Genomic DNA, 23,796 nt, shown 5'->3' on the forward strand with positions numbered 1-23,796 from the left:
CTCACCTTTAATTCTTTTGGGCTCAGTCTTTAATTGTAGTCAGGCCATTTCATATATATTGGTTGGGCCGAAAGTTGGGCCTTATTTATTTTATTCAGATGGGCCTCTATTACTTCATTTCAATTGGGCCTTTTATATAATTATTCAGGCCCACTTTTACTTAATTAATTATTAGGCGGCCTTATGTCGAGCCTTTTAATTACTTAAACTTACAACAGTACTTTCTCCCATTTATTAAGCCCGATTGAGTTTTACGAGGATAAAAGCGAGTAAGTCGAAGTATTTATTTATTCTTTCCTATCGACTACGAGGAGCGGGGTTTATTTAATCGGCGGATTAGAACACCCTGTAGAAAACGGATTAATTTTAGATAATTATCCAGCTTCATGAGATGAGACTTAGCTTTTGTTTAAATCCGATAGCCTGGATTAATAGTAAAATTTCCCGATTATTATTTCAGAATAATAATTCATGCATAAGAGGATCATGCATCATTAATTTCGTATTCTCATTATTTGAGGATTTTGCTCGAGCAGTATCTTATTTATATTCTCGTAATAAAGGTCAAGCACGAGATTAATAATCAGTCAAGGAGCTACTGTACCACAGAAAGTTTCTATCAGGTGGGCATTACTTTCATATATATCAAATGAGTTTAAATGTTACGTTCAAGCAAGTCATTTCATGATAAAATCTTTGAGTTAAAGTTATTTCAAGTATTGTCTTGCCATAAAATGTTTAAATTTTAGTATGATATCTATCTGCTTTGGCTTTGCCAATGATGCAATCGAATTCGGGTCCTGAGCAGTTGATAGCTATCCTGCCAGGGCTAGTGTACACCAGTGACCGTGAGTCATCTAGCGGGTTGGCCGGTCAAGTGACCGTGAGAGGTGGCCACCTCTCCGGCACACAGTTCCAGATATGATAGATTACAAGAGAACTTAGACTGATCAGTCGAACTTTAAGAATCACAAATGAATTTAGTAAGCTTGGGCCTTTTAGCTAAAACTCCCTTGCTGTACTGTTTATGATGGCATGACAATTTACAGTTTTGAAGCATGTATTTTTATACTTAGGCCTACGTGCCCACTGAGTGCTTTTGTACTCAGCCCTGCATATGTTTTCTAAATGTGCAGGTTGAGCTGATGTGATGATGGTGCTGAAATGAGCAGAGTCTCCAGGGTTGTTAATAAATAGTTAACCTGTCTAGAATATGTCTTCATACATATGTCTAGCTACTTTCCGCTGCAAGATGTTGTTGATGTTATAGTATGTTATGTCATACTTTGAGTCTTAAGAGAATGGTTGCATATGATGTATAACTTGATTAATGAATAAAAATGACGAGTTTTATTAAGATGAGTAAGTTTTACGGCTATAAATGACGCCCCTTTTCTTCCCCTTCTTCTTTAACCCCATCCCTAGTCGTGGATCACTCGGCCTAACTATCCCTAGTTAGGGCGGGCTGTGACAAATGGCTTGTCAATATTATATATAGAAAAAGAAATTTTAAATAAGACGATGTTGTAGATGGTTTTACAAGTTAAAACGCTAGACGAAGTTATTTTTATAAGTAATAAAATATTTATATTTTTTTTATATATTGTGCACAATAATATATTGAGGGCCCATTTTTTTAGTTTCGCCCAGGGCCCCATTTTTGCCAGGACCGGCCCTGAGTTAGGTGAATGTGTAAAAGAAAAAAGACAAAAAGAAAAAGTGGTGAGATATTGTTCCAAGTTCCAACGATGTTTTGGATATATTTTGAACAAAAATTAGGTCTGGGTCTTAAAAAGTCACATTTTTAAATCCGATGGTTTAAGTGGATTACCTAAAATCCCAAAGTTGATTTCATGTTCATCAATCATTATACTAAATTGTCACAAAACCGAATTACAATAGGTTGGATATATAGATTGTGTAAATGATTTTAGTCATTGGTAAAAGATTAAGAAAACTTAGTGAAGCAACAAAGAGTGGTCATGACAAACTTATTAAACAGACATTGCCAAACAAGATATATATGTGACATTTATTTTCTGATGCAGTAACTGTTTTATGATAGTTTAGTCATTCCCTTCAGCTCTTCCATATGCTGTGCAAGTTCTTTTAAGACCTGTAAAGCAGGGAAAAAGTGCAGCAAACAAGAAAATATAAAATAAAATAATTAATGGAAAAAAGAAAAAGAAAAAAGAACATGCTTCTACAACTCTGTTAGGAAATAAGTTTGTTGATTCTGCTAACTCACCAACTTGGTATCTTCCAATGCAGTTTCAAGCATCCTGATTTTCTGCAGAAAAAGAAAATGTTTATTCCATTTCATCTCGAATTTTTATTGAATAATGCATGACTACTAGTTAGAAACTTAGAAACTTACTCCAAACTTACAGAAACAAAAAACCAAAAAAAAAAAAGGGTTAGAAACCTACTTCTTTTGCATCTTCAACGACAGGCTCAAAAGCTTGGATCTTCTGTACGAGAGGCTGTTTCCTCGAGTCTCTGGCGATCTCATCTGTTGGAAACGCATCTTCGCATCCAGAACTCTGTTGCATTTATTTGTGTTTGTATAAACAAAAAATGGTAAAAATAAGGAGAAGTGGAACAAAAGGGAGCCCAGATGAACTAATACTAATTTTTTTCCTCAGTTTTGCATGGCTAACAATGTTAGCTCTGCAAGGAAGATTTCAGTAAGCTGCAAGAACATTTTAGCATGACACAACAAATTGCTTGACTGAGATTTAGCAGAACATCAGCGAGCTACTAGGTAAGGTAGCAAATGGAGAAATCGCTATGGAGAAGAAAAGAGGTTTAGTCTGTTTTTTGTCTTAGAACTTCAAAGAAATGTACCAAATTTGAGCCATTTTATAAACCAGACTCCAAATTGAGTGACATGATAACATCAAGCATACACAGAAAGGCTTACATTGTGACCAAAGAATGCACTCTTTTTGCTCGAACACTTCCCCTCCTCACCTTCCTCCCCATCCTCGGTATACAGCATTGCCTAGCAGAGAAAGTACTATCTAAGCCACGTTACACGAAAATGCATCCATGTGAAGCTCATCCCAGCATCAAAGCTTCACATGATGGACAAACAACAACAAAAAATAGAATTTGTGAAAATCAAGGAATCATTGAGGAAGTACCTCAAGTGTTGCAGTGATTTCAGGATCATTCCAAGGTCCTTTGTCGCTAAAGAGGCACCCACCAGTGTCACGACACGCACAGTCACCACCCAAGAAACTCGGGAGATTACTATTGATCATCAAACATGTTTTAAACAATTAAACACGTATTAGAGGCATATATCCTACATATTTCCTCCTAAACCAAGAGCACAATGGAGTAGAGTACCTTGGATCAATAGCTTCAATTAGGCTACTTTTGTAGTCAGATCCCAACACCTACAAAATTTTTGCTGTGAAAACTTAAATTGAAGTCCGTCACTACCTTCCTTGGTGACCATCAAATAACCATGACTGTTTAGGTACATATAGTGTATGACGTGCAAAATGACCACGCTGGGAGAAAGTCGTGATAACTAGAAAAACATCCAGAAATGAAAATGAGCATAATTCAAGATTTTCTTACTCTGATCTTAGCCAAGGTGCGGGCATCAAGAAACGCTTTGATTACTTTCCAAAGTACCCTAAATCCTGGTCCAGCATTTACTATAAAAAGCAGATGTAGTGTCTGCAAGCATTATCAATGGAAGGTATTTACTAGATAGAAAATGGAGATGCCTAACAAAAGCTTAACTTTGTTGAATTGGTTAACAAGTGTACAGATATGAATAAACAACAAAAAAGAGAAACATTAAGGTTCAGTCCATCCACAATATTATAGTTCTAGATGAGGAATTCATCCCACTGATTCTGTTCTCTAGTCATTAGTCACAGCCAAATGTATATGAGCACAAATGTGTTTTGCAATTTTATGTCTATGTATTGAAGGTATCACCCTTACGTGAGACACTTTAAGTGATAGGCCCAAGAGCCCAAAACCACCAAATCTCTACAACAGTTTGTTATAGCAGTCACTTCTCTCATAGTCGTTAGTTAGTTAGTTATGATATATTGCATGGATGCAATTTTGGTTAGTTTATCAGAACGGTACAAAAAAAGTTGATGCATGCAATGATGTAGAAGAACATATATGTTGTTTTAAGGGGATAAGATGCTTTGTTGTATCCCTTTTCATTTGGACACACAATCTCAGATATGATATAGCACTTGTGTATTTACACAGTAAATGTAGTATCCACAAAAGGTCAGGCCAAAAGTGATAAGTTTTAGATGATGTGTAATTGCAATCTTAAAATTGAATCTATATATCTTTCATGTCTTTACATAGATAACTTTTACCACATAACAAATTGGCCCAAGAACATATAATGAACAATATGACTTCAAGCCTTAATTGATACCATATAACAAATATAAATTTTGACGCCAAGATTCCAATTGAATTAAAATTCTGGAAAGGCAAAACAGCCAAAAAAATCCAATCATTTGCTATCTTTTGCACTTTAGCCAATACTTCTAAAAAACTAATTTAGCCATAATTTGGTCATCCAAACAAATTATAGCCAATTTGATATGTTGAACCAAAATTAGCTTATGTAACTTTCATGTGGACTTAATTACTGAATATAATTGTTATTAAGTCAATGTGGTAGAGATGGAAGCTAATTTTGACTCGACATATCAAATTGACTATAATTTTGTTTAAGTGACCAATTATGGCTAAACTTACAAATTTAGAAGATTGGCTAACATACAAAAGATAAATGGCAAATGATTGGATTTATTTGGCTATTATGCCTTTTGGAAAACATTTCATAGGATCCCAACATATGTTAGACGATAAATTAAAACAAAATTGACTGTAAAGTCTACCTCAGGATAATAGCTGCTGTCAATTTTTTGAATTTCCATAAACAGATACCTAGCAGGTTTTGAAAAATGGTTCATTCCCTGTCAACAAAATTGTATATCTAAATAAAAAAATTGAATAGAACAGAAAGATACATGATAGTTATCAATAGATTGACTACAAATAAGTTTAGCATATTTGTCTAATGCTTCAAGAAATTCCTGTTGCTTTATCACCAAATCTATATAAGTTTGACTTGGGAAAATGAAAATTCTGAGATGCACTCTTCATTTAAACTACTCTTAACTGTCTGAGATAAACTCCTGTCTCGCCATGGTGATTGCAACTGTAGATTGAAGAAAAATTCAAGAACCTTGACTAATTTAATTGCATAGAGAATTAGATTTATAAACTACAGACATTTCTACTTTTATGTGAACTAGAAGCCATAGAGACAGCAAATGTGACTAGCAACAACGTTGGCCTTTAAGGAACTGAAAAGAACTATCACCTAATACTATTAAACCATATTTTATACAAGGGAAATATGATTAAGCTTAGCCCGTCTGTGATAATCCCAGACTTAGAGTACCCTTGAAATATCTATTTAAGCCTAATAATTTCCTGAAGAGAAACTGTATTGCTATGTCAAATCCAAACTTAAACTCTGATAAATTCATAAAGAACAAATTTGTCTTAGTTTTAAGTTGCTGACAGAGACGTCTTACCACATCCTTCACATCCAAGATACTTATGGTTGAAGCTATGTGTTTCTTTGCAGCAAGTGAGCACGCAGGATATCTCCAGCTCAGAGTCTTTTCCTGTTCATATATGTGATGCTTCACGAATCTCTCAATGGTAGTTACTCGAAGAAACTTGTCAAGATCAATCATTCCGATTCTTTCAATATAAACCGGCCTGCCATATCTGTCAACTCCATGATATCCATGAGGATAACATTTCCTCACTTCTTGATATTCTTCAAACTTGAATTCCTGCCGTGCAATCGTGAATCAGCAGTAGATGTTTCCATCGAGTTTGCTTAAATCATTATCTAAGAGACACAGAAACTAGTTACCAATAAAAGGAGATAATTCAGGTATGTTTAATCAGTGCAACTAGTAGGACCATGCTAATCTTGGATGTAAAGCACACAATTAACAGGTAAGTAATGAACAAGTCATTCTTTAGCAAAAAAAACGAACAAGTCACTCTTAGCAAAATTGCAGTGCTGTCACATTGAACTTTAACAATGCATCTTTATGATGTATGTGAAACATTATCAAACATCACTAGCTAGAAACATTATATGCTTTCTAAACTATAATTATGTGCTCCAAATATTTATAAATAAAAATAAAACTGTAATTATGTGTATCCTATCATTAATTATGCTCACTCTGCATTACAGTAGCTTTATGATAGCTGGAATGTTTTCCACTAGGATTTTATGCAGCACTTTCTGAAATCCAAACAAATAAAATTCGCTGTGTCTAGATAAATATACTTCTTTGCACATGTGCAAAAAAGCTTTTTAATCTTCAAATTTCCCAATCAAAACTTCACATTTTCGTAAATTTACCATATCCAAGGTCAAGACATCCTCTCATACAGGCATCTTCACCTGCATAGCATTCTAGCAGAACTTTAGAAGGTTATGAAAATAGATACCTGTAAGATTGTGTCAATGCGCATCTCCTCTCGCCACTTAACATACTGCACAAACATGTCTTTAGCTTTCATAAGATCATAGTCTCTCATTCTAAGGAATCTGCACCACAATTAGTCCACATAATTTTTCTGCTGGTCATGGAATTAAAACAATCAGGGGTAGTCTAGTTTTCATGATTGATAAGATAGATGATTAAGTATTTTTATCCTCATTACTAAGATTTCTCCAATCCCAACCTTTCAGTAGGATATGAATCGTGATAAATTAGCTCAAATGATAGGAGTTATCAACGGTCTTGGGACATCCCAAAGTTCCACTCCTTAGTAAACAAGGGATTAGCCTATACTATTTTTATCTAGTTAGGTTAATCCTCAAAGTAAACACTCCTAAGTGAAATCACAATACATAAAAAGCAGATTAAGCAACCTTAAAAGAGTATGATAATCCAAATGCTTCTCTGATAAGTGACCCTCAAGAAAAAGCAATTCACGAAACGCATCAACAATTTTATCATCTTTAGGATTATGAGCCCCTTCGAGAAGCAGTTTCTGAGACTGGCTCCTCCACCTGTACTTGAATGGCTGCGAAAGAACTTTCATGAGGCCGCGGCGGCGCTGCTCTTTTATGGGCGGTAGCTGCCAGTAAGTTTCAATAGGAGGATGAGAAATTTTGGGGCCTCTTCTAGTACACGACGCCGCTTTACTGCTACTATTTGGCGAGTCTGAAATCAACACTTCTTTCAGCAATTCCTTTGGTTTCTGCATGTTTATTACCTACTACAATCATCAAAATCAGGAATATGCAATCGTTGAGTAATATGATCATAATTATGCGCATGAGATGCAGGTTTTCAAGACCCTTTTTGCTATAGAAGTTGATCACATTTCAATCATGACAGTGAAGCCCAAAAACAAGAAAACTCTCTGAGTCGATATAGTGAGCTAGGCAAAATAACTCATTGAATTTAGAAAGAAAAGAAAAAACAGAGAAATAGAACCTGGATCAGACAAAATGTGGAGGCCTACTGAGAGAGAGAGCTGCAAAAAGGGAAGGGTATGAATGCGTCGGTTTTGGGTTTTGAGTTTGCTTTGAAGGGGATGCAATTGGAATGTGCAAATGCAACGGAATATTGCGAATGTTTGAAGGCCAAGAAACCCCGCCAAATAAAGGGAACTACCTCAGATTTTCTTTATTTATTCATGTATATTGTATAGTATTATAGTACTTATATAGGTAAAGAATTTAATAATTTTTTTAATTCTTTTTCTGGTGTTAGAATGAGGTTCATGTTCCTCCCCACCACTTCAACCATTCAATTATCAAATCTTATTAATTTATTTTTCTTTCACATTATCAATATTTTTTCTAATCCAAACACGTTTATTTTTTATGATTTATCAATAATCATTCCAATCATATAATTATAATATTATTTTATATTATTTTTAAATCAGAAATATAATTAATTGTAACAAAAAACCAATTGTAGGAAATTGAGTAAAAACTCAAAAATTGTAAATTTAATAAAATTAAAAAATATAACAAAATTTTGATCTTAATACTAGCTTGTAACAAAGTGGCAAGCTTGGGTGTGGTGGTCCGAATATTTGTCTATCTCGAATTTATTAATATTAATATTAGCTTATTATTTTGATAAGAGGTGTATTTAGGTACAACGTCGTATTGAAGTGTCGCCGATGAGTCCTAATCATCTTTTTTTGATATGTCATCTCAGATTCAATTTAAAGGAAATTAAATCGATATAAAAAATTGAGTAAGTATTAAAAAAATTTATGAATTCTAAAAACAAAATTGAAAGTTTATGTTAAAATTCAAAATTGGAAATTGATAATAATCCATTTGATCAATCATTTCTTCTTTGGGGAAATAGAGATCAAACGTAAAGGTGTCAAATGGGCCAACGAAATAAACCCATTTCATTTTATTTAGTATCTATTTTTATCAAGAAAATGGTGAAGAAAAATGGGGGGAGACGAGAAGCTTTTGCCAACCACGGATTTTCAATGTTTTTTCTTTTTTCGGTCTAAAATTTGGGTTGAAAGATTGTGTCTGAAGAAAGGTTACAATCGCTTCTCTCTCCTTTTGTGCAAAAGAGGTACATAAATTAAAAAATTTACATTCATACATAAATTTTCAATTGTTCTTATTTTTTTCAACTATTCGAATTTCTCACATGATTATTACATTTTTTATAAAATAATGTTATCAAAGCTAGTTGAAGTGATAAATTAGAGTCATCGTGACTAAATAAAATAACGTAAATATCCAATTATATGTAAAATTATAATAAATGAAGGTTTGTGTACTTAGAAGCAAAATTTTAGTTCATTTGTAAAATCATAATTTGGTGAAAATCTGATCAGTGCAATTATCTCAATTACCATGTCTCACTACCATCTTACAACTAAATTTATAGGCACTCTATATATAAAGAAATAGGGAAAGTCTGTTCTTGGACATTGATGGTGTGAGAGAGAGCATGACTTTTTTTTTTCTTTTTTTTTTTGGCTATTCATCAGCTTTTGTTATAAGCGACAATTATATAATATTAATCATGATTAATTATATGATTATATCCTAAATTATAGATTTTTTTTCTAATCATGAGTTATCAATTTTGCATTATTTGTCTTCTAAAAAAAATGAATTATTTGTAGCCTTCGTACATTTTTCAAGTCTAAAAAGTTGACATAGCTTGTCGCATACTCCCTCCGTCCCATTATTAATGGCACGTTTTCCTTTTTGGGCTGTCCCGTTATTGATGGCACGTTTCCTTTTTTGGAAAAAATAAGGGAGTGTTTAATGTTAATGATACCCCTAATTAAAAGCCTAATTAAACAACTTTAAAATAAAAATCTGGCACGCGTCTCTCTCTCTCTCAGAATTGGAACCGTCTCTTCTTCAATCCATTCCATTTAATTTCTCCCTCATGTCCGCCGCTCTCTCTTTCTCTCGAGTCTGAAACCCTAATTTCTTTCTTCGCCTGAATTCTCCATCTCACGCCTGCCGCCCCTCGTCGCCTTGTTAGGCTGTAAGCCGCCGCCCCCTCTGAATTCGTCTCTCACCGATTTGGCCTCCACCATCGTCCCCGATTGAAAAATCCCAATGATGTAAACCCTTACCAAAATCAGATCTGTCTCTATCTTCGTCTTCTGCCTGTCGTCTCTCTCTCTCTGTGACTCTACCTTCAAAATCTGAGGGATCTAACCGAAGGATGTCGAAAGACTACGGTGATTCATATGATTGGGAATGGATGGCTTCTTTACAGACATGGATCGAGGTCAAGGTGATTGAAGATCGAATCAGAGAACGGGGTCGCTTGGCTTTAGCCCAACAAGGTAAAGGCCCTATCATTACTCCTATGGTCTCCGATGAACTGCCTGTATCATCTTCTCCTGCTAATTGTGATGCTTACCCCGATTCCTTTTTTCTGTGTGAGGAAAATTGGCAACACAGGGAAATGGGTGATGCGGAGTTGCGGATGTTAAAAATCCTGCTTCCTGCCTTTTTTCTGGTGAGATCTACCCTAATCCCTAATTTGCTCTTCCTGGTTTGCTGATATATGGCCGATTGACCACTGATTGTGGTGATATTGATATGTGGTCGATTGATTTGTTGGATTAATGACCTTGTTGGCTATTGCATGTGGGATTTGCAGTGTTTATTGGTGTGGCATGGGTGTTATGTGGGTCTGAAATGATGAATTACTTGTCAAATGTTAGGTCCCTGTTGGTTTTTAAAACTATGATCTTTTTAACTTGCAATGAGTTTTAAAAAAAAAGCCTGATCTTTATTGGTTCCCTTGTGCTTACTGGTTTGGTTTCCTTATTGTAAGTAACTTGATTGGGGGTTGTTGTTGTTTGATGTTGTTGGCTGGTGTTTGAATGTTTGGTTAACCACTGATTGTGGTGTTGGTGGCTGCTGTGATGTGTGTTTGAGTGTTGGTGGCTGCTGCTTTTTGATGTTGTTGGCTGGTTGTTGCTGTTTGATGTGTGTTTGAGTGTTAACTTGACCACTAAAACTTCCACTAAACATTCACATAGAAAATGGCAGATGCATTTACACATAGCTTCACTTACAAAAAGGAAGATGCATTTACAAAGTCTGCACTATTTTTACAAAAAGGGCAGATGCATTTACAAAAAAATGTTTGGTCATTCACTATTTTTAATCACAAAATGCTGCCTTCTACCTCCAAAATGCTTCCTGCTTCCACATTACAAACCTTCATGACCTTGAATTTGAAGGTTATGCACCATCACCTCAAGCTCATTGGTGCATCCTGCATTCACTCCCAACTGTTGCATTAATGAGTCAGTTATGGATAGTGCTCCATGCTCAATTAGATAAGATATGCACTCCCTAACAAGTTCACTTGGAACTTGGAGATTCAATGGGAGCATATCCTGCCTAATTAGTGCATCCTTCCTCATATGAGGAATTTTGTAGCTATTTCTCCCTTTAACCTTCAGAATTTCAATCATGCAAGATTGTAAGCTCAAAAACACTTTGTTCAAAGTGTTTGGGCTTAATTCATTGAATGAATTAATCACAGCATTCACAAGATCTGATACACTGTTACAAACTGATTCAGTTTGTAGGGACTGAATTGCCCTAAACCACCCCAGATCATTGATGTTTGTGTCTGGGGAGTTTGGTGGTTGATTTATCAAATGAATATCAAATCCATCTGCTGAAGCAACAGCTCTGAAATCTGGGTCTGAGTCTTGTATGTGAGGCCTAGCATTATCTTGTTGTATGTAGATGGTTTTGCTAGCATTTGCTGGCCATTTTGCTTTAATAGCAGGAACAATCTGTTTTACAAAAAAAAGAAAGCATTCACACTTTAATAAACTGCATTCCTAACTGCCATCTGCATTCATACTTTAATAGACTGCATTCACACTTTAATAGACTGCATTCACACTTTAATCTGTTGCATTCACACTAAGCATACAATTAATCACAGCATTCACATCTGAATTAGGGCAGAACAGCATGCACAATCTGTTTTGCTTTAAAAAAAAGAAAGCATTCTGGTTTTAAAACATTGCATTCCAAAGTGCCACTTCATTAACTAAGCATACAAAGAAACCAAATGAATTAGGTACATGGTATTGGTGCATTTAGGGCAGAATTCAGGCAGCCTTTGTACCTTGTTTATAAAGCAATCTTTCACAACTTCTTTTGTGATGCTTTGTATGGGCTTGAGCTCCATTGTCCCTGCAGCCCTGTTTTTACTCTTCCTTTTGGCTGGTACTAATTCTGTGAATGGAAATATTCCAATCTTCCCATCAAACAAGCAGCTGCCATCATCATCAAACACTGGCCGACACACAGCACACATGAACATGACTTTTTGGATGAATTTTTTGCTCTTGCATGTCCTATGCGGTTCTGTCTCTTCAGGGGTGAGGTAGAACCTTTGTGATGTTTTTGTGATGTAAAACCACTTTTCATCAATGTGGACTGTGTTGTGCATGCTTTTAAATGACAAACTCCTAACAATCCTATCCCATTCTAGAGCTTCTAAGGAAAACCGTAGCCTAAGTAACTTGTTTGGAGCCGTAAGATCAGGCTTGATTGCATTTGTGTGTGCTCTGATCAGCCCGGATTGAATCCACCTGCCAACTGTTGTTTTACTGCATCCAATCCCACATGCTAGCCTTCTAATTGTAGATCTTTTTGTCAAGTCTATGCTAGCAATTAATCCTAAATCAATTTCTACCCTTTTTCTTCTTGGATTTGAAGGTTTTTTACTCAAACAACTAATTACCTCACCACGATCTTTTTGCTTTTTTGCAGCTGCCCAAAGTCGACTAATGGTCCGGCGGGAACTCTTCCACTTTTGCACCGCTGCAGTGAGCTTCCCTCTGCCCGGTTTGCCGTTTTTGCTCCCTTCAAGAAGAAATTGAAGTATGGCTGCCCTCTCAAAGGAAGAAAGATCCTTTCTTCTAGCCATTGAAGTTTTTTTTCTTTCTGATTTTAGGAGTTTAGCTGCTGTTTGATGATCTGAAATGTATCCCTATTTATAAAGGGCTGAACTTACTGCACTTTTTAAAAGTGAGGGAGATTTGAAAAATCTGAAATTTTTAATGAGATACAGCAGGTTCCAAAAATTGTGTGCTTTATGGCGCCACTTTGAAATTTGTTAAAGAAGAAATATTTTGGCAACTTCTTATAGTGCAGATTATGATGTTGCATTTGGCGCCACTATTTTGGGTTATGCAGATTCAGTTTTTAGATCAATTAAAAAAAAATTATTTAATGCTTATTAAAAATTAAATTAATAAAAAAAATTAAAGTCAGAAAAATTAATATGAATAAAATAAAGTCTTTATTTATATTGATAAAATAGAAATATCCCTTAATCACAAACTTAAACATGTGGACCACACTCTTTATTCTACCTAATTCTTTCTCCTTAATCTCCGTGCCGAAAAGAAACGTGCCATTAATAACGGGACGGAGGGAGTATTATAGTATATTTAAAATTATTCTTTCATTATGACACAAAACAACGACGTTCTATTTCATGTAAGTTTGTTTAAGTAGTTCTAAACACGTTGTGGCATCTAACAAATCACGTCAATTTTTCAAAACCAAAAAATTAATGGAATATATAATTGATATAAAATTGATAATTCACTATTTAGCAAAATATTTTTGATAATTAAAAATATAATTGATAATGCAAAAATAATTTAGTATTTAAAAAGATTTAACATTCTTAAAAATAATTCGTAAGCCTGTATTAACTCTGTTTTGGATTAAGAAAAGGAGATGGCATCTTTAGAGAAAGTGAAGAATCAAGAAGCAGCTTTTGGAAAAATAGCTTTTACTCGAAAAAGTGTACGGCTGTTTGAGAATTTAGATAGCAATCATATGTGCAGATTTTCTTCAAAATGCAAATTATTTTTGAAGTGATAAAGAAAATGATTTTTTTTTTTTTTTTTTTTTTTTGATCGGTCAAAGTCATGTTAGATGTTAGTAGTTAGTTCCCCATCCACTCCAAGAACCACCTTATCTCTCCATTCACCAAACTCCACCTTATATCTCCAATCACCAATTCGTTCCCAAGAGGGATCGAACCCGGGTCACTTCACTTAAGTGAGGACCCGGTGGCCAGTGGGCTAAGCCCCCTGGTTTAAAGAAAATGAATTCTCATAGTTACCAAATAAAGAAATGCAAAGAGCACCATCAACAAACTGTTGAAGCTCATCTGAACATAACAGGTTCTGCAAACAAATAACCTTCTTTCATAAAATACACATACTTTGTCAGCTATAGGATCTTGTATATCACAAGCATATAAAAATCGAACTCAGCTTGCAGCTCCCAGACATAATGCTTTGGCTCTCAAGCTGCACGAATCCTGACCCTACAGTAGAAACACATCGGACAACGATTAATGCTTTTCAAGACAAACATAACATGACATAAGGCAAACACATTCTACAAATGTCGAAGATTGCTAACCAAAATCAGAAGTTTGAATACATTTTTAGATTAAAATCTCTTCAAATGTTAATTTGTTGGAGGCCTCAACATGAAAGAGACAATAACAGAATATGCATACATGTAATTATGTATGTGTGCTCAATACCTTAAAAAGCTAAACCAAGTATTTCTATTAATGTATGATGGTCACCTTCCTTGCCTTCTCTCATTAATCAATTAGAAAACTTAAAATTACAAAAGACAAAAACTAAATTTAGTACCTCAAAAACAAGTTAAGAATCCTACAATAGAAATAGTACCCACAAAATTGATGAAAAGGTGAACAATGTTACTCATACCATTATGCATAAAGAATGGTAAGTTTAAAAAACACAAGGACAGACACACACAATAATATTATAAATGCAATGATATTATATCACTGTCGGTATCACTAACCTCGTACATGAAGAATAAATGGACTATGATAAAATTTCTTTGGGCACAAGGTCCTTCATTAATTTGAGAAAAAAGTCATCTCCACTCTGCTCTTCCACTTTATCAGTTGGTACCGAAGAAGTTGCTGAAAATCTCTTTTTGCACATTTCTTCCACGAATGATATTGCTATCAGGTCCACTACCACAATTCTCCATCTCTAAAAGCAAACTTTGTACCTCCACTAGAGACCCTTCTTGACAAAGTGAATCAATAATAATTGTATATATCCAAACATCACGGTGCAAACCTTTAGAAGGAAGTTGATTGAAAACGTCTCACGTTTTCTAATCTTGCATAATCCATTTATAATACATCAAATAATATATTATAAGTATGCAAGTCGGGATGTGCTTGTTGAGATTCCATATCCTTGAAAAGCTTCCAACTCTCAACAAATCTATTTTACTAAATAATCCATGTATCATGATACTACGTTTATCGGGAATTTCAAGAAAAATAAGCCAAGCTTCATCCACGATTCCCTTATCGCAATATCCCTTGATCAGGCTGTTATAGCTAACAATATTGGGTTTAAGGCCTCTCTCTACCATGGATCAAGTAATTGTTTTGCTCTTTCGATTTCACCTTTCAAACAAAACCCATCGATAAGAGCACTATAAGTGACGACATTGGGACAAATATTTTGTTGTGTCATACTTTCCAACATATTCTCAGCCTCTTCCTTTACAATATGCATCAATCAACATATTGAAAGTAACGACATCCGAAGATATCTTGGAATTGCCCATTTACAATCGTCACTTTAACATCGTCACACAATCCCATAATCATGGAATTATATGTGACAATACTAGATGAAATATCCTTGCCGACCATCTTGGATGGGAGCTTCAAAGCATCATAGACCATTCCACTCTTGCATAATCCGTCAATTAGTGTGTTATAAGCCTTAATGTTCGGACTCCAACCACTACATTCTAATCTACAAAGCCAATCATAGTCTGCAATGACCTGTCCAGCTTCGCATGACCCATCTATCATGTGCAGAATCATAACATTACTAGGCACGCAATGTTTCAAATCCAGAACCTTTTCTAACAGTTTCACGGCTTCGACCTCCTTGCCATCTAAAAACAACCCTTTAAAAAAGAATCCCATTATAGCAAAACAAAAGTATATATCTTTCAAGAGACAACAACAGTTAACAGCAATATTCATTGTGTAATTATTAACACGGACACCAATCCCCATAATTTCATTGAACACATGAACATGAAGGGCAACTGAAAAGATTGTTATACATGCGAACATAAGGCTGCCGCCTCATAGTCTTCATTTTATGAAACAATTGACTAGAATCATTTAATTCTTTAACACGACTGAAATAGATTGTGGATCGCTTATGTTGAAAAGCTTTGGAATAGAAGAGAGGGAATGGAGGAGAGAGAATACCCGATTTATGCGACCATCGATTGAGAAATCCTCTTCCATGAATGAGATTTATTGCAGAAACAGCAGCTCTTCTGCTCATCGTCCCTAATCGGCGGTGAGATTTGATGCGAAGATAGGCAGACTATTAGGCGGCGGCTGCAAGATTAGATCTGAAGAAAGGTGAACAGCTGAGAAACAAAGGGTTTCAATTATAGAAAATACGAAAAAGATAAGAGGGAGAAAAACAGCTATCTTCAATGCCTGTCAAAAAGTCTATACCTAGGGATGTCAATCGGGCCAGCCCACTTGGTTTCGGGTCAGTCCATTCGGTTTCGGATTATTTTTCGATTCGGGTTAATCGATTTTTTTATTTTTTGGGCTAAAATTTTTCGACCCTAACCCTAACCCACTCGGTTTTGGGCTAGCCCGTTCGGGCCCGCAAGTTTTACGATTTTTTTATATGTTTTTTTTATATATAAATAATCATATTCTTTTAATAAAAATATGTCGTATTTTTTAAATCAAGACAATTCGCTTTATTTTAGATACAAAAATTAGTATTTTTTTAACATAAGTTTACATAATATCTAACTTTAATTTTGTTTTGATAAAAATTGTATATAGATTTAATATAAATGACTGTCTTTCTTTGACTTTTATATCATAGATGTTTGTTATTAACCGTTAGAAAAAATCAAAACATATTCTACATGCATCAAAATGTTATTATTGAATTAAAAAGTAAAGTATTAAAGTTTAAAAATCAATTATTAAGAATGTGTTCGGTTAATCGGACCAACCCACTCGGTTTTCGGGCCAACCCTATCGGGCTCGGGCTATTTTCGGTTCGGGCCATTCGGGCTAAAAAATTTCAGCCCTAACCCACCTTTTTTATCGGTCTATTCGGGTTGACCCGTCGGTTTCGAGCTTTTTTGACATCCCTATCTATACCATATAAGACTCTTCAATTTTGACTGTACATCGTTCCTACGTGAATATTCCCTCCATCTCAAAAATGTTGTCCTAACTTGTTAACACGTGGACCTCATTCTTCACTAATTAATTTAATTAATTTTTTTTATTTATTTATTTATGGGCTCCTTTATCTACTAACTAAATAAAACACAAATTTTCTTAAAATTCGTGCTTCTCTCAATACGGACAATATTTCGTGGACAGAAGGATTATACTTTTTTAGCAATTTTAGTTTCTTTTGTTGAATCTAAAATTATTATTCTTCACTTCTTGAGTCACATGTTACACAGGGATATTTGCTGAAATGATATACTCCATCCGTCCCATTAAAGTTGGCAACATTTCTGTCACAGCCCAAAACCGTTTTCTTCCTTTGCAAATTTTATTTGAAAATTATTATATTTTTGAGTTATTAATATATATATTTAACAGTCGATGAATCTAGTCGTGCCCCTAGTTAGATGTGACTTTAAACTATAAATTATACCTATGGAAATAAAGATCTATACTCTAACATATTTTTTATATAAATTTGGGCCTAAATAAAATTATTTACTTAAATATATTTATTATGACATTATATTGATTTTGGATTAAAATATATATATATATATATATATATATATTTTTATAATTTTTATTAATGTTGGGCTTTTTGTTATTAATGGGCTAAAGCTTCATATTTTTTTCATGGAAGCCCATACATTCTTATATATTACTCCCTCCGTCCCGTTAATCAAGTCCCCTTTCTTTTGGGCACGGGTATTTAGGAGAGTTAAAGTAGATGTAAAAATAGTAGGGACCACATAATTAGTGCATTAATTAATGGTATTTTATTTCTTAATTAAATCAGAAGCTTCCACCGGCCGTCACCCTCTTCCCCAAATTCCACCGGCTTCTTCAAATCTGAAAAATCCTTCGTCTCATCTCAGAGCCGCCGCCGGAGCCACCACCCTTCGTCTCATCTTTGCACTGCCGGCAAGGCCACTATTTTCCCCCAAATCTGCAAATTCCACCGCACCACCGCGCCACCCAAAATCAAGCTCAGAAATCCACCGCACCAAATCTGCAACCAAAATCTCTAACCAAATCTGCAACCCAAATCTACAACCAAAATCCACCATCTTTGCTCTGCCGGCAAGGCCATCATTTCTCCCCAAATCTGGAACAGAGCTGGGAATAAACCTCCCTAATCTGCAACCCTACCACCTCTATACTGCCGTCGTGCCGCAGCTGCTGTCCGTCGAAGCCAGAGAGGGGAGGGAGAACAGAGGGCAATCTTGAGGGTGAAATCGGCGGCTGGCGGCGGTGGTTCGTTGCTGTCGACGACGGTGGCATCCGCTTGCTGCAGTCGTCGGAAATAGTGAGAGAGCAGTGGAGGTGGCCTTCGTTTTTGCTCACCGGAATTTGAAGGGAGAGGGAACAGCGGAGGATTTAGAGGGAGAATCGGAGGGGGTGGTGGCGAGGACGGCGGCGCTGAGGTCGCCAGGGTGACTGCCCACCGCGAGCAGGAGGAGAGAGAGATGGAGAGAGGGGATGGGCCGTGAGGAGGCGCGGCTGCCGTCGATTCCGCCGGACTTGGAGCGGCGGCGGCAGAAGCCGATGGCCGTCCGGCCAAGAGAGAGAAGGGCGGTGGTTTTGAGGGAGAAAGAGAGAGATAGAGAGGGAGAGGGGGATAGCCGTTTAAGAGGAGAGAGAGACACTTAAATCTATTAATTGTATCTTAATTAATGCCAAAAAAGGAAAGGGGACTTGAATATTGGGACGGCCCAAAAAGGAATAGGGGACTTGAATATTGGGACGAAGTATAAATTATTATTTTAATTTAATAGAAGGTATAGGTGTATCACTTTGCTGCAGCCATTTCATTTCACTCGGCCACGTTTCATCTCAAAACATTCTTGAGCCACAAGTATCATCTCAAATTTTCTTATTTGAAGCATCATCCTTTATCATCTCAGTTTTCATGCCAAAAACGCAGCAATCTCTTTAAAATCATTGGTGCTCTTTTATCTTCAAGGTAATTTTATTATTTCTGCAAATTTTTTTAATAATCTTTAAACTCTCACAATTCATTTTACTCTCAAATTCCAAAATCCCCAACATCTTCAATTCAAAAGCAAACACACAGCACAAGAGAATTAGGTTTATTTTCAATAATAATTCATCTTTTTACATTAACAGTCAAAAGAGAAAGAAAGAATAAAATGAAGAAAGAATAAAATGAAATTAGAGATATAAAAATAGAGTGCTGATGAGGGGTGATGAAGGGGCTGTGGCTGGACCACGCCACTGGGAGCCGCCTGTACCACGGCGGCCGGCGAAAGAGAAGAAGCAGGGCGCAGCCCAGATCTGGAAGAGGCGCGATGGCGCCGCTGCCGTGTGTTGTTGTCCGACACGGAGAGAGAGGCTGAGAGGGCGTGACAGAGTGAGATGTTGAGAGTGAGAGGGAGACTAGAGGTGAGGAAAGGGAGAGAAGGCGGCGGCGGCAGTACAGGAAGGGAGGCGCCTGGGCAGCGCAGCTGTCGACGCGGGGGCGGCGATGGTGGTGCTGCTGTCGGCCAGGAGAGAGAAGGGAGGTGAGGGCGACGCCAGGCAGGAATAGGTGGCCGCAGGGGTCGCCGGAGAAGGGGGCGCGGCCGCGGCTTGGAGCGGCGAGGAGAAGAGCAGAAGGGGGAGAGAAGTCGATGGAGAGGGAGGGAGGTTAAGGAGAGGACATGGGGAGGCAGAGTCGCCGGCCTCCGGCGGCGGCAGAAGGCCGAGAAGGGAGAGGGGTGAGGGGAGAGCGGCTGAGAGAGAGGGAGTGAGGAGGCTGCGTGAGTTTGTGAAGTGAGGTGTGTGTGTGAGGGTTTTAAATTAGAGTGAAGGGAAGAGTGGGCTTGGGTTGGGCCTAGGTTGATCTATTAATAAACTCATACACGTATTTAGGTGATTGAGCCCAAATTTTATATATCATTTGGACTTCATATTTTAATTTTCATTATTAAGTAGGACTTGATTTTATTAAATCCCAACTCAAATTTTAATAAGAGCATGCATTTTATTATTTGATTCATTAGACCAACTATTTCCAAATGATTTTATGATAATAAATTCTTAAGATTTAAACTACTATTATTATTATTTTAAAGTTCAATTAGGCCCTTATATTTTATTATTTGAATTTATCTGACTAGGTGCGACGCGACTAGGACGTTACTTTTATTTGATTTACTCAAGTTAGCATACAAGTTGAAGTTCAAGTTCAAGTTCAAAATTCAGGTATGGGATTTATTTCAGTACATGCCCGTGGTTAATCTTTGTCCATTTTAATATCATGTGTTTACCATATGTGAGTTGCATTAAATTATATCGCTAGGGGCCCGCTCAATGGGTCCAGGACATTAAAGTCCTTGGTATGCCACAATGCGATTTCATGTTAAAGTTATGGTTGCAACCAGTCGCCAGGGGCTGGCTCAATCGGTCCAGGACGGAAAGGTCCTTGGTATGCCACAGTGCGACTTTCAGTTACGAATGTATTGATCATATGTGATTCTCATTTTATTAACGTGGACAATGATTGCATGTTCCCACACTGAGTGTACCCTGTATGCTCATCCCATACTTAACATTTTGAGGTTTTTTTTAAAGGCCGGAGGCGCGTGGAAGGTCGAATGGCGAGTCAAATATTTTGAATTTAGCATTACCTAAAAATGTTATTTTGAGTAAAGTATGTTTAAATAAAAATTTATTTCCTGATTTTCTCATTAAATATTTATTTATAGTAATGATTTTCCGCGTGCGTTTTCATTTAAAATTAAATTGGATTTGGGTGTCACAATTTCTATTTTGGGTGTCCCACTAAAGTTGGCCACTTTCTAAAAATGACAAAAGTTTACTTTAATTAAGTCAACAATAACTCACTAATTTGGTCAACAATTGTAGGCCACTTTCTAAAAATGCCAAAATTACTTTAATTAAGTCAATAATTACTCACTAATTTGATCAACAATTGTAGGCCACACTCTATTAAAACATATAACACTCAATTTCTTAATCTCCGTGTCGAAACAATAGTACATATTTACATTTTTTTTCGAGTTTAAACATATTAGTACTTCTTTTAAGGTTTGCATATTAGTTAAGCTAGGTAGTTAAAAAATAACAAGAGATAATGAGTGTAAGATTATGAAAGAATTATTTGGATCCTTCTTTTTGTAATAATATATTTCGTGGGAAAAAATAAAATGAGCCAAAATTTGTATATTTTTTGACGATTTTCAAAATTTACATATTTTTTGACAACTTTTGAAGTTTGCGGGGAAAATCAAAATGGACTCAAAAAAACTTCAAAAATTGTTTTACGATAAATTTAGGCGCCAATAACCTTTTTTTGATAAATTAATCTTTAACTAAAAAAACTTCAAAATTTGTTTTACGATAAATTTGAACTCAAGATCTTTAACATTAAATATAGACTACCAATAATAGTAACCCTCAAATGGAAAAATTAAATTTGAATTAAAAAATTAAATGAAAAGTCATGTGAAATGTATAAGAGCATCTCCAGTGCAAGGCTGGAGAGCCGGATCGATGCGGGCCAAGGGCGTGTCGCGGCGGCACGACCCGAGTTTGCTGGAGAGTGTCGCGGCACGGTGGAGGAAATGTGAAACACGCGAAACACACGCTGATAAATAATAATAATAATAATAATAATAATAATAATAATAATAATAATCAGATTTAAAATTTTCGACAGTTTCTGTTACCTTTCTTTTTTCTTTTCTTTTTTCTTGCTTCCAACCGTTGGCAAAAACGACTAGTTTAGGTTTTTATTTTTTTTCCTTTTTCAATATCTATATATACCCCATTTTCTACTTCATTCAAATCATTCCCAAAAATCATTCTCTACCTCAAGAAAAATCTCTATAAAAATGCCTTATTCACAATCATCCTCTTCATCAAGCGGCGACAACAAGGGACGTGCTCAAGAGTTCTCCCAACTCATGCAACAATTTTATGAAATTGTTGAAGTTATTAATGAACCGGAAAGCCCTCCTAGGCGAAGGAGGCATACAAAGAAGGCTTACATTCATCGGGACCGAGAAACCAGAGCACAACGTTTGTACGTGGGTTATTTTGCAGAAAATTCAGTCTACACCGACTCCATTTTTCGGCGCCGTTTTCATATGCGGCGTGAATTGTTTCTGCGCATCGTCAACACCGTGCAGTCCGATCCGTACTTCCAACAACGTAAGGATGCACTTGGCAGACCCAGCTTCACATCGTTGCAGAAATGCACGGTTGTATTAAGTCACCACCACCACACAATAGCATAAGCACAGATACACAAGATAGCCATTACGTTGAGATATATTTGAAAGTCAGCTAATTATTCTTATTCTTCAACAGCCTTACATAAAGTCATTTAATGAAACTCTTGAAGAGCTCACATATAATGAGAAGTAAAAAAATATAAAAACTGCCTTTATAGAACCAGGATTCGTCCTTTATCCAATTTTTAGCCGAACAAAGAAACAATCTTTCTTAAATCTTACATTTCAAATCACAGGAAACCCCCAACAAAGAATTTAAGAGAAAAAAAAATCAAGCAAAGCACAAACCAATTCAGATACTTCGTTTTGAAATAAAAACACTATTAGTCAAAGGAACATTATTGTGGCAGCAAGCATTTACCTTTTTATGCAATGCTCGGAGACCTTGTTGGTGATGTGCTCGGAGATCTCAGCCACGGCAAAACAGGGAATTAAAGCAATCGCTTACTTCTAGCCAAAAATCTAAACCAAAACAGGGAAGTAAAGCAATCACATAGAGTTAATTAACAAAATCTAAACCAAAAAATTGGACAATATAAATAAAAAGGTGAATCGCAGAAGAAGGGTACCGCAGCTATGAATCGGAGAACATGATGTGGCGTTAATAATTCAAGCTAATGAATTTATATATAAAAATTTAGGGTTTAAGTTTCCTTCGATAAAATTCTTTCCAAAAAAAATTCTTTCTAAAGTTTATAACCATTCTATATTTACATAATCTGCAGCAACCGAAAATTAATTAACATAAAAATCTAGGGTTTAAGTTTCCATTGTTAAAAATCTTACCAAAATTCTGGAAAAAAGAAGAAAAATAAGTCAAACATTTAATACTTACCATATGGGGGAAGGGAGGTGGCAGATCGATTTCTGGTGGTGGGGGGGGGGGGGCAGATCGGCGGCCATGGCTGCCGTGGTCGCCGGAAATCGCAAAGAGGCGGTGAGGATTTGGGGATATAGGGTCGCGGCGATACGCGGTGGGTGCCGGCGAGGCGAATCCATGGTTGACTAACGCATTCAATTTGTTTCCTGCGGCAATTCACAACTAAAGTCATTTCCAAAATTTCATTATTCTAAAACGCATTCAATTTGTTTCCTAAAATAATACTTACCATGGCTGATGGCGGTGGGGAGGGGAAGGTCAGAGAATCGATGAGGGTGCTTTCAAATCGCCGCGGCAGGGGAAGGAGAGAGTCACTTGAGGCTGGACGATGAATCGCGGTGGGGGGAAGGAAGAGCTGGTGAAGCAGATCATGGCGGTGGGAGGGCGGGGCGCGGTGGGGCAGATCGCTACGGGGGCCAGGCACGGTGGGTGGAGGGAAGAAGACGGCGAGGCAGATCGCGGAGGTGGGCAGGGCTGGGCACGGTTGGGCAGATTGCGGTGGTGGGTGGAGGGTTAGAGACGAGAGAGAAGAGGATGGGTGCCGGCGCGGCGAATCGCGGTGGGTGTCATAGGCAGATCGCAACGGTGGGTGGAGGGATGGAGACGGGAGAGAAGAGGTGGAGCCGTGGAGGGATGGAGACGACGGGCACGGTGGGGCAGATTCGTCGCGGTGGGTGGAGGGGTTGGAGACGGGAGAGAAGAGGCTTTTCAGATTTAGATGGCTTGT

The 23,796-nt window shown here is 36.7% G+C and overlaps 3 protein-coding genes across 8 annotated transcripts; 1 reads left to right on the forward strand and 2 right to left on the reverse strand.

Moving 5' to 3' along the window:
• Positions 1-1,840: 1,840 nt before the first annotated feature.
• On the reverse strand, positions 1,841-7,702 carry LOC131004389 (phosphatidylinositol/phosphatidylcholine transfer protein SFH11). 3 transcript variants are annotated; one of them, XM_057931066.1, is made up of 12 exons: positions 7,545-7,702; positions 6,974-7,305; positions 6,547-6,646; positions 5,604-5,870; positions 4,899-4,976; positions 3,592-3,693; positions 3,355-3,404; positions 3,147-3,255; positions 2,924-3,004; positions 2,430-2,543; positions 2,249-2,290; positions 1,841-2,116 (listed from the first exon to the last, which is right to left on the reverse strand). In XM_057931066.1, the coding sequence occupies exons 2-12, from the start codon at positions 7,144-7,146 to the stop codon at positions 2,057-2,059; spliced, it is 1,176 nt and encodes a 391-aa protein (XP_057787049.1). In that variant the 5' UTR covers positions 7,147-7,305; positions 7,545-7,702; the 3' UTR covers positions 1,841-2,056. The 3 variants fall into 3 exon arrangements, with proteins under 3 accessions (XP_057787049.1, XP_057787047.1, XP_057787048.1); XM_057931064.1 differs by having other exon boundaries at positions 6,974-7,320; positions 7,545-7,694; XM_057931065.1 differs by having other exon boundaries at positions 6,974-7,323; positions 7,545-7,692.
• Positions 7,703-9,470: 1,768 nt separating this feature from the next.
• On the forward strand, positions 9,471-12,502 carry LOC131004391 (uncharacterized). Its single transcript, XM_057931068.1, has 2 exons — positions 9,471-10,082; positions 12,374-12,502. Exons 1-2 carry the CDS (start codon positions 9,783-9,785, stop codon positions 12,389-12,391), a joined length of 318 nt encoding a protein of 105 aa, XP_057787051.1. The 5' UTR covers positions 9,471-9,782; the 3' UTR covers positions 12,392-12,502.
• Positions 12,503-13,714: 1,212 nt separating this feature from the next.
• LOC131004392 (putative pentatricopeptide repeat-containing protein At1g12700, mitochondrial) lies at positions 13,715-16,144 on the reverse strand. Of its 4 annotated transcripts, none has more exons than XR_009094985.1 (3): positions 15,921-16,144; positions 14,468-15,607; positions 13,715-13,949 (listed from the first exon to the last, which is right to left on the reverse strand). XR_009094985.1 is itself a non-coding variant. In XM_057931069.1 (2 exons), the coding sequence occupies exons 1-2, from the start codon at positions 15,997-15,999 to the stop codon at positions 15,204-15,206; spliced, it is 483 nt and encodes a 160-aa protein (XP_057787052.1). In that variant the 5' UTR covers positions 16,000-16,138; the 3' UTR covers positions 13,715-15,203. The 4 variants fall into 4 exon arrangements, 1 of the variants encoding a protein (XP_057787052.1); XR_009094986.1 differs by having other exon boundaries at positions 14,468-15,595; positions 15,921-16,138; XR_009094987.1 differs by having other exon boundaries at positions 13,715-13,943; positions 14,468-16,138.
• Between the last annotated feature and the right edge of the window lie 7,652 nt (positions 16,145-23,796).

Source organism: Salvia miltiorrhiza, unplaced genomic scaffold (assembly GCF_028751815.1).
Source record: "Salvia miltiorrhiza cultivar Shanhuang (shh) unplaced genomic scaffold, IMPLAD_Smil_shh original_scaffold_386, whole genome shotgun sequence".
Taxonomy (NCBI): Eukaryota; Viridiplantae; Streptophyta; class Magnoliopsida; order Lamiales; family Lamiaceae; genus Salvia; species Salvia miltiorrhiza.

Coding starts and splice junctions, on each gene's coding strand:
- LOC131004389 (XM_057931064.1), bottom strand. CDS start 7,311: ATGCAGAAACCAAAGGAATTGCTGAAAGAAGTGTTGATTTCAGACTCG. Junction 5,871..6,546: donor GCATTGACACAATCTTACAG/GTATCTATTTTC, acceptor ATTGCACGGCAG/GAATTCAAGTTTGAAGAATA. Junction 3,005..3,146: donor AAATCACTGCAACACTTGAG/GTACTTCCTCAA, acceptor TTTCTCTGCTAG/GCAATGCTGTATACCGAGGA.
- LOC131004391 (XM_057931068.1), top strand. CDS start 9,783: ATGTCGAAAGACTACGGTGATTCATATGATTGGGAATGGATGGCTTCT.
- LOC131004392 (XM_057931069.1), bottom strand. CDS start 15,999: ATGAGCAGAAGAGCTGCTGTTTCTGCAATAAATCTCATTCATGGAAGA. Junction 15,608..15,920: donor TCGATGGTCGCATAAATCGG/GTATTCTCTCTC, acceptor TCTTTTTTAAAG/GGTTGTTTTTAGATGGCAAG.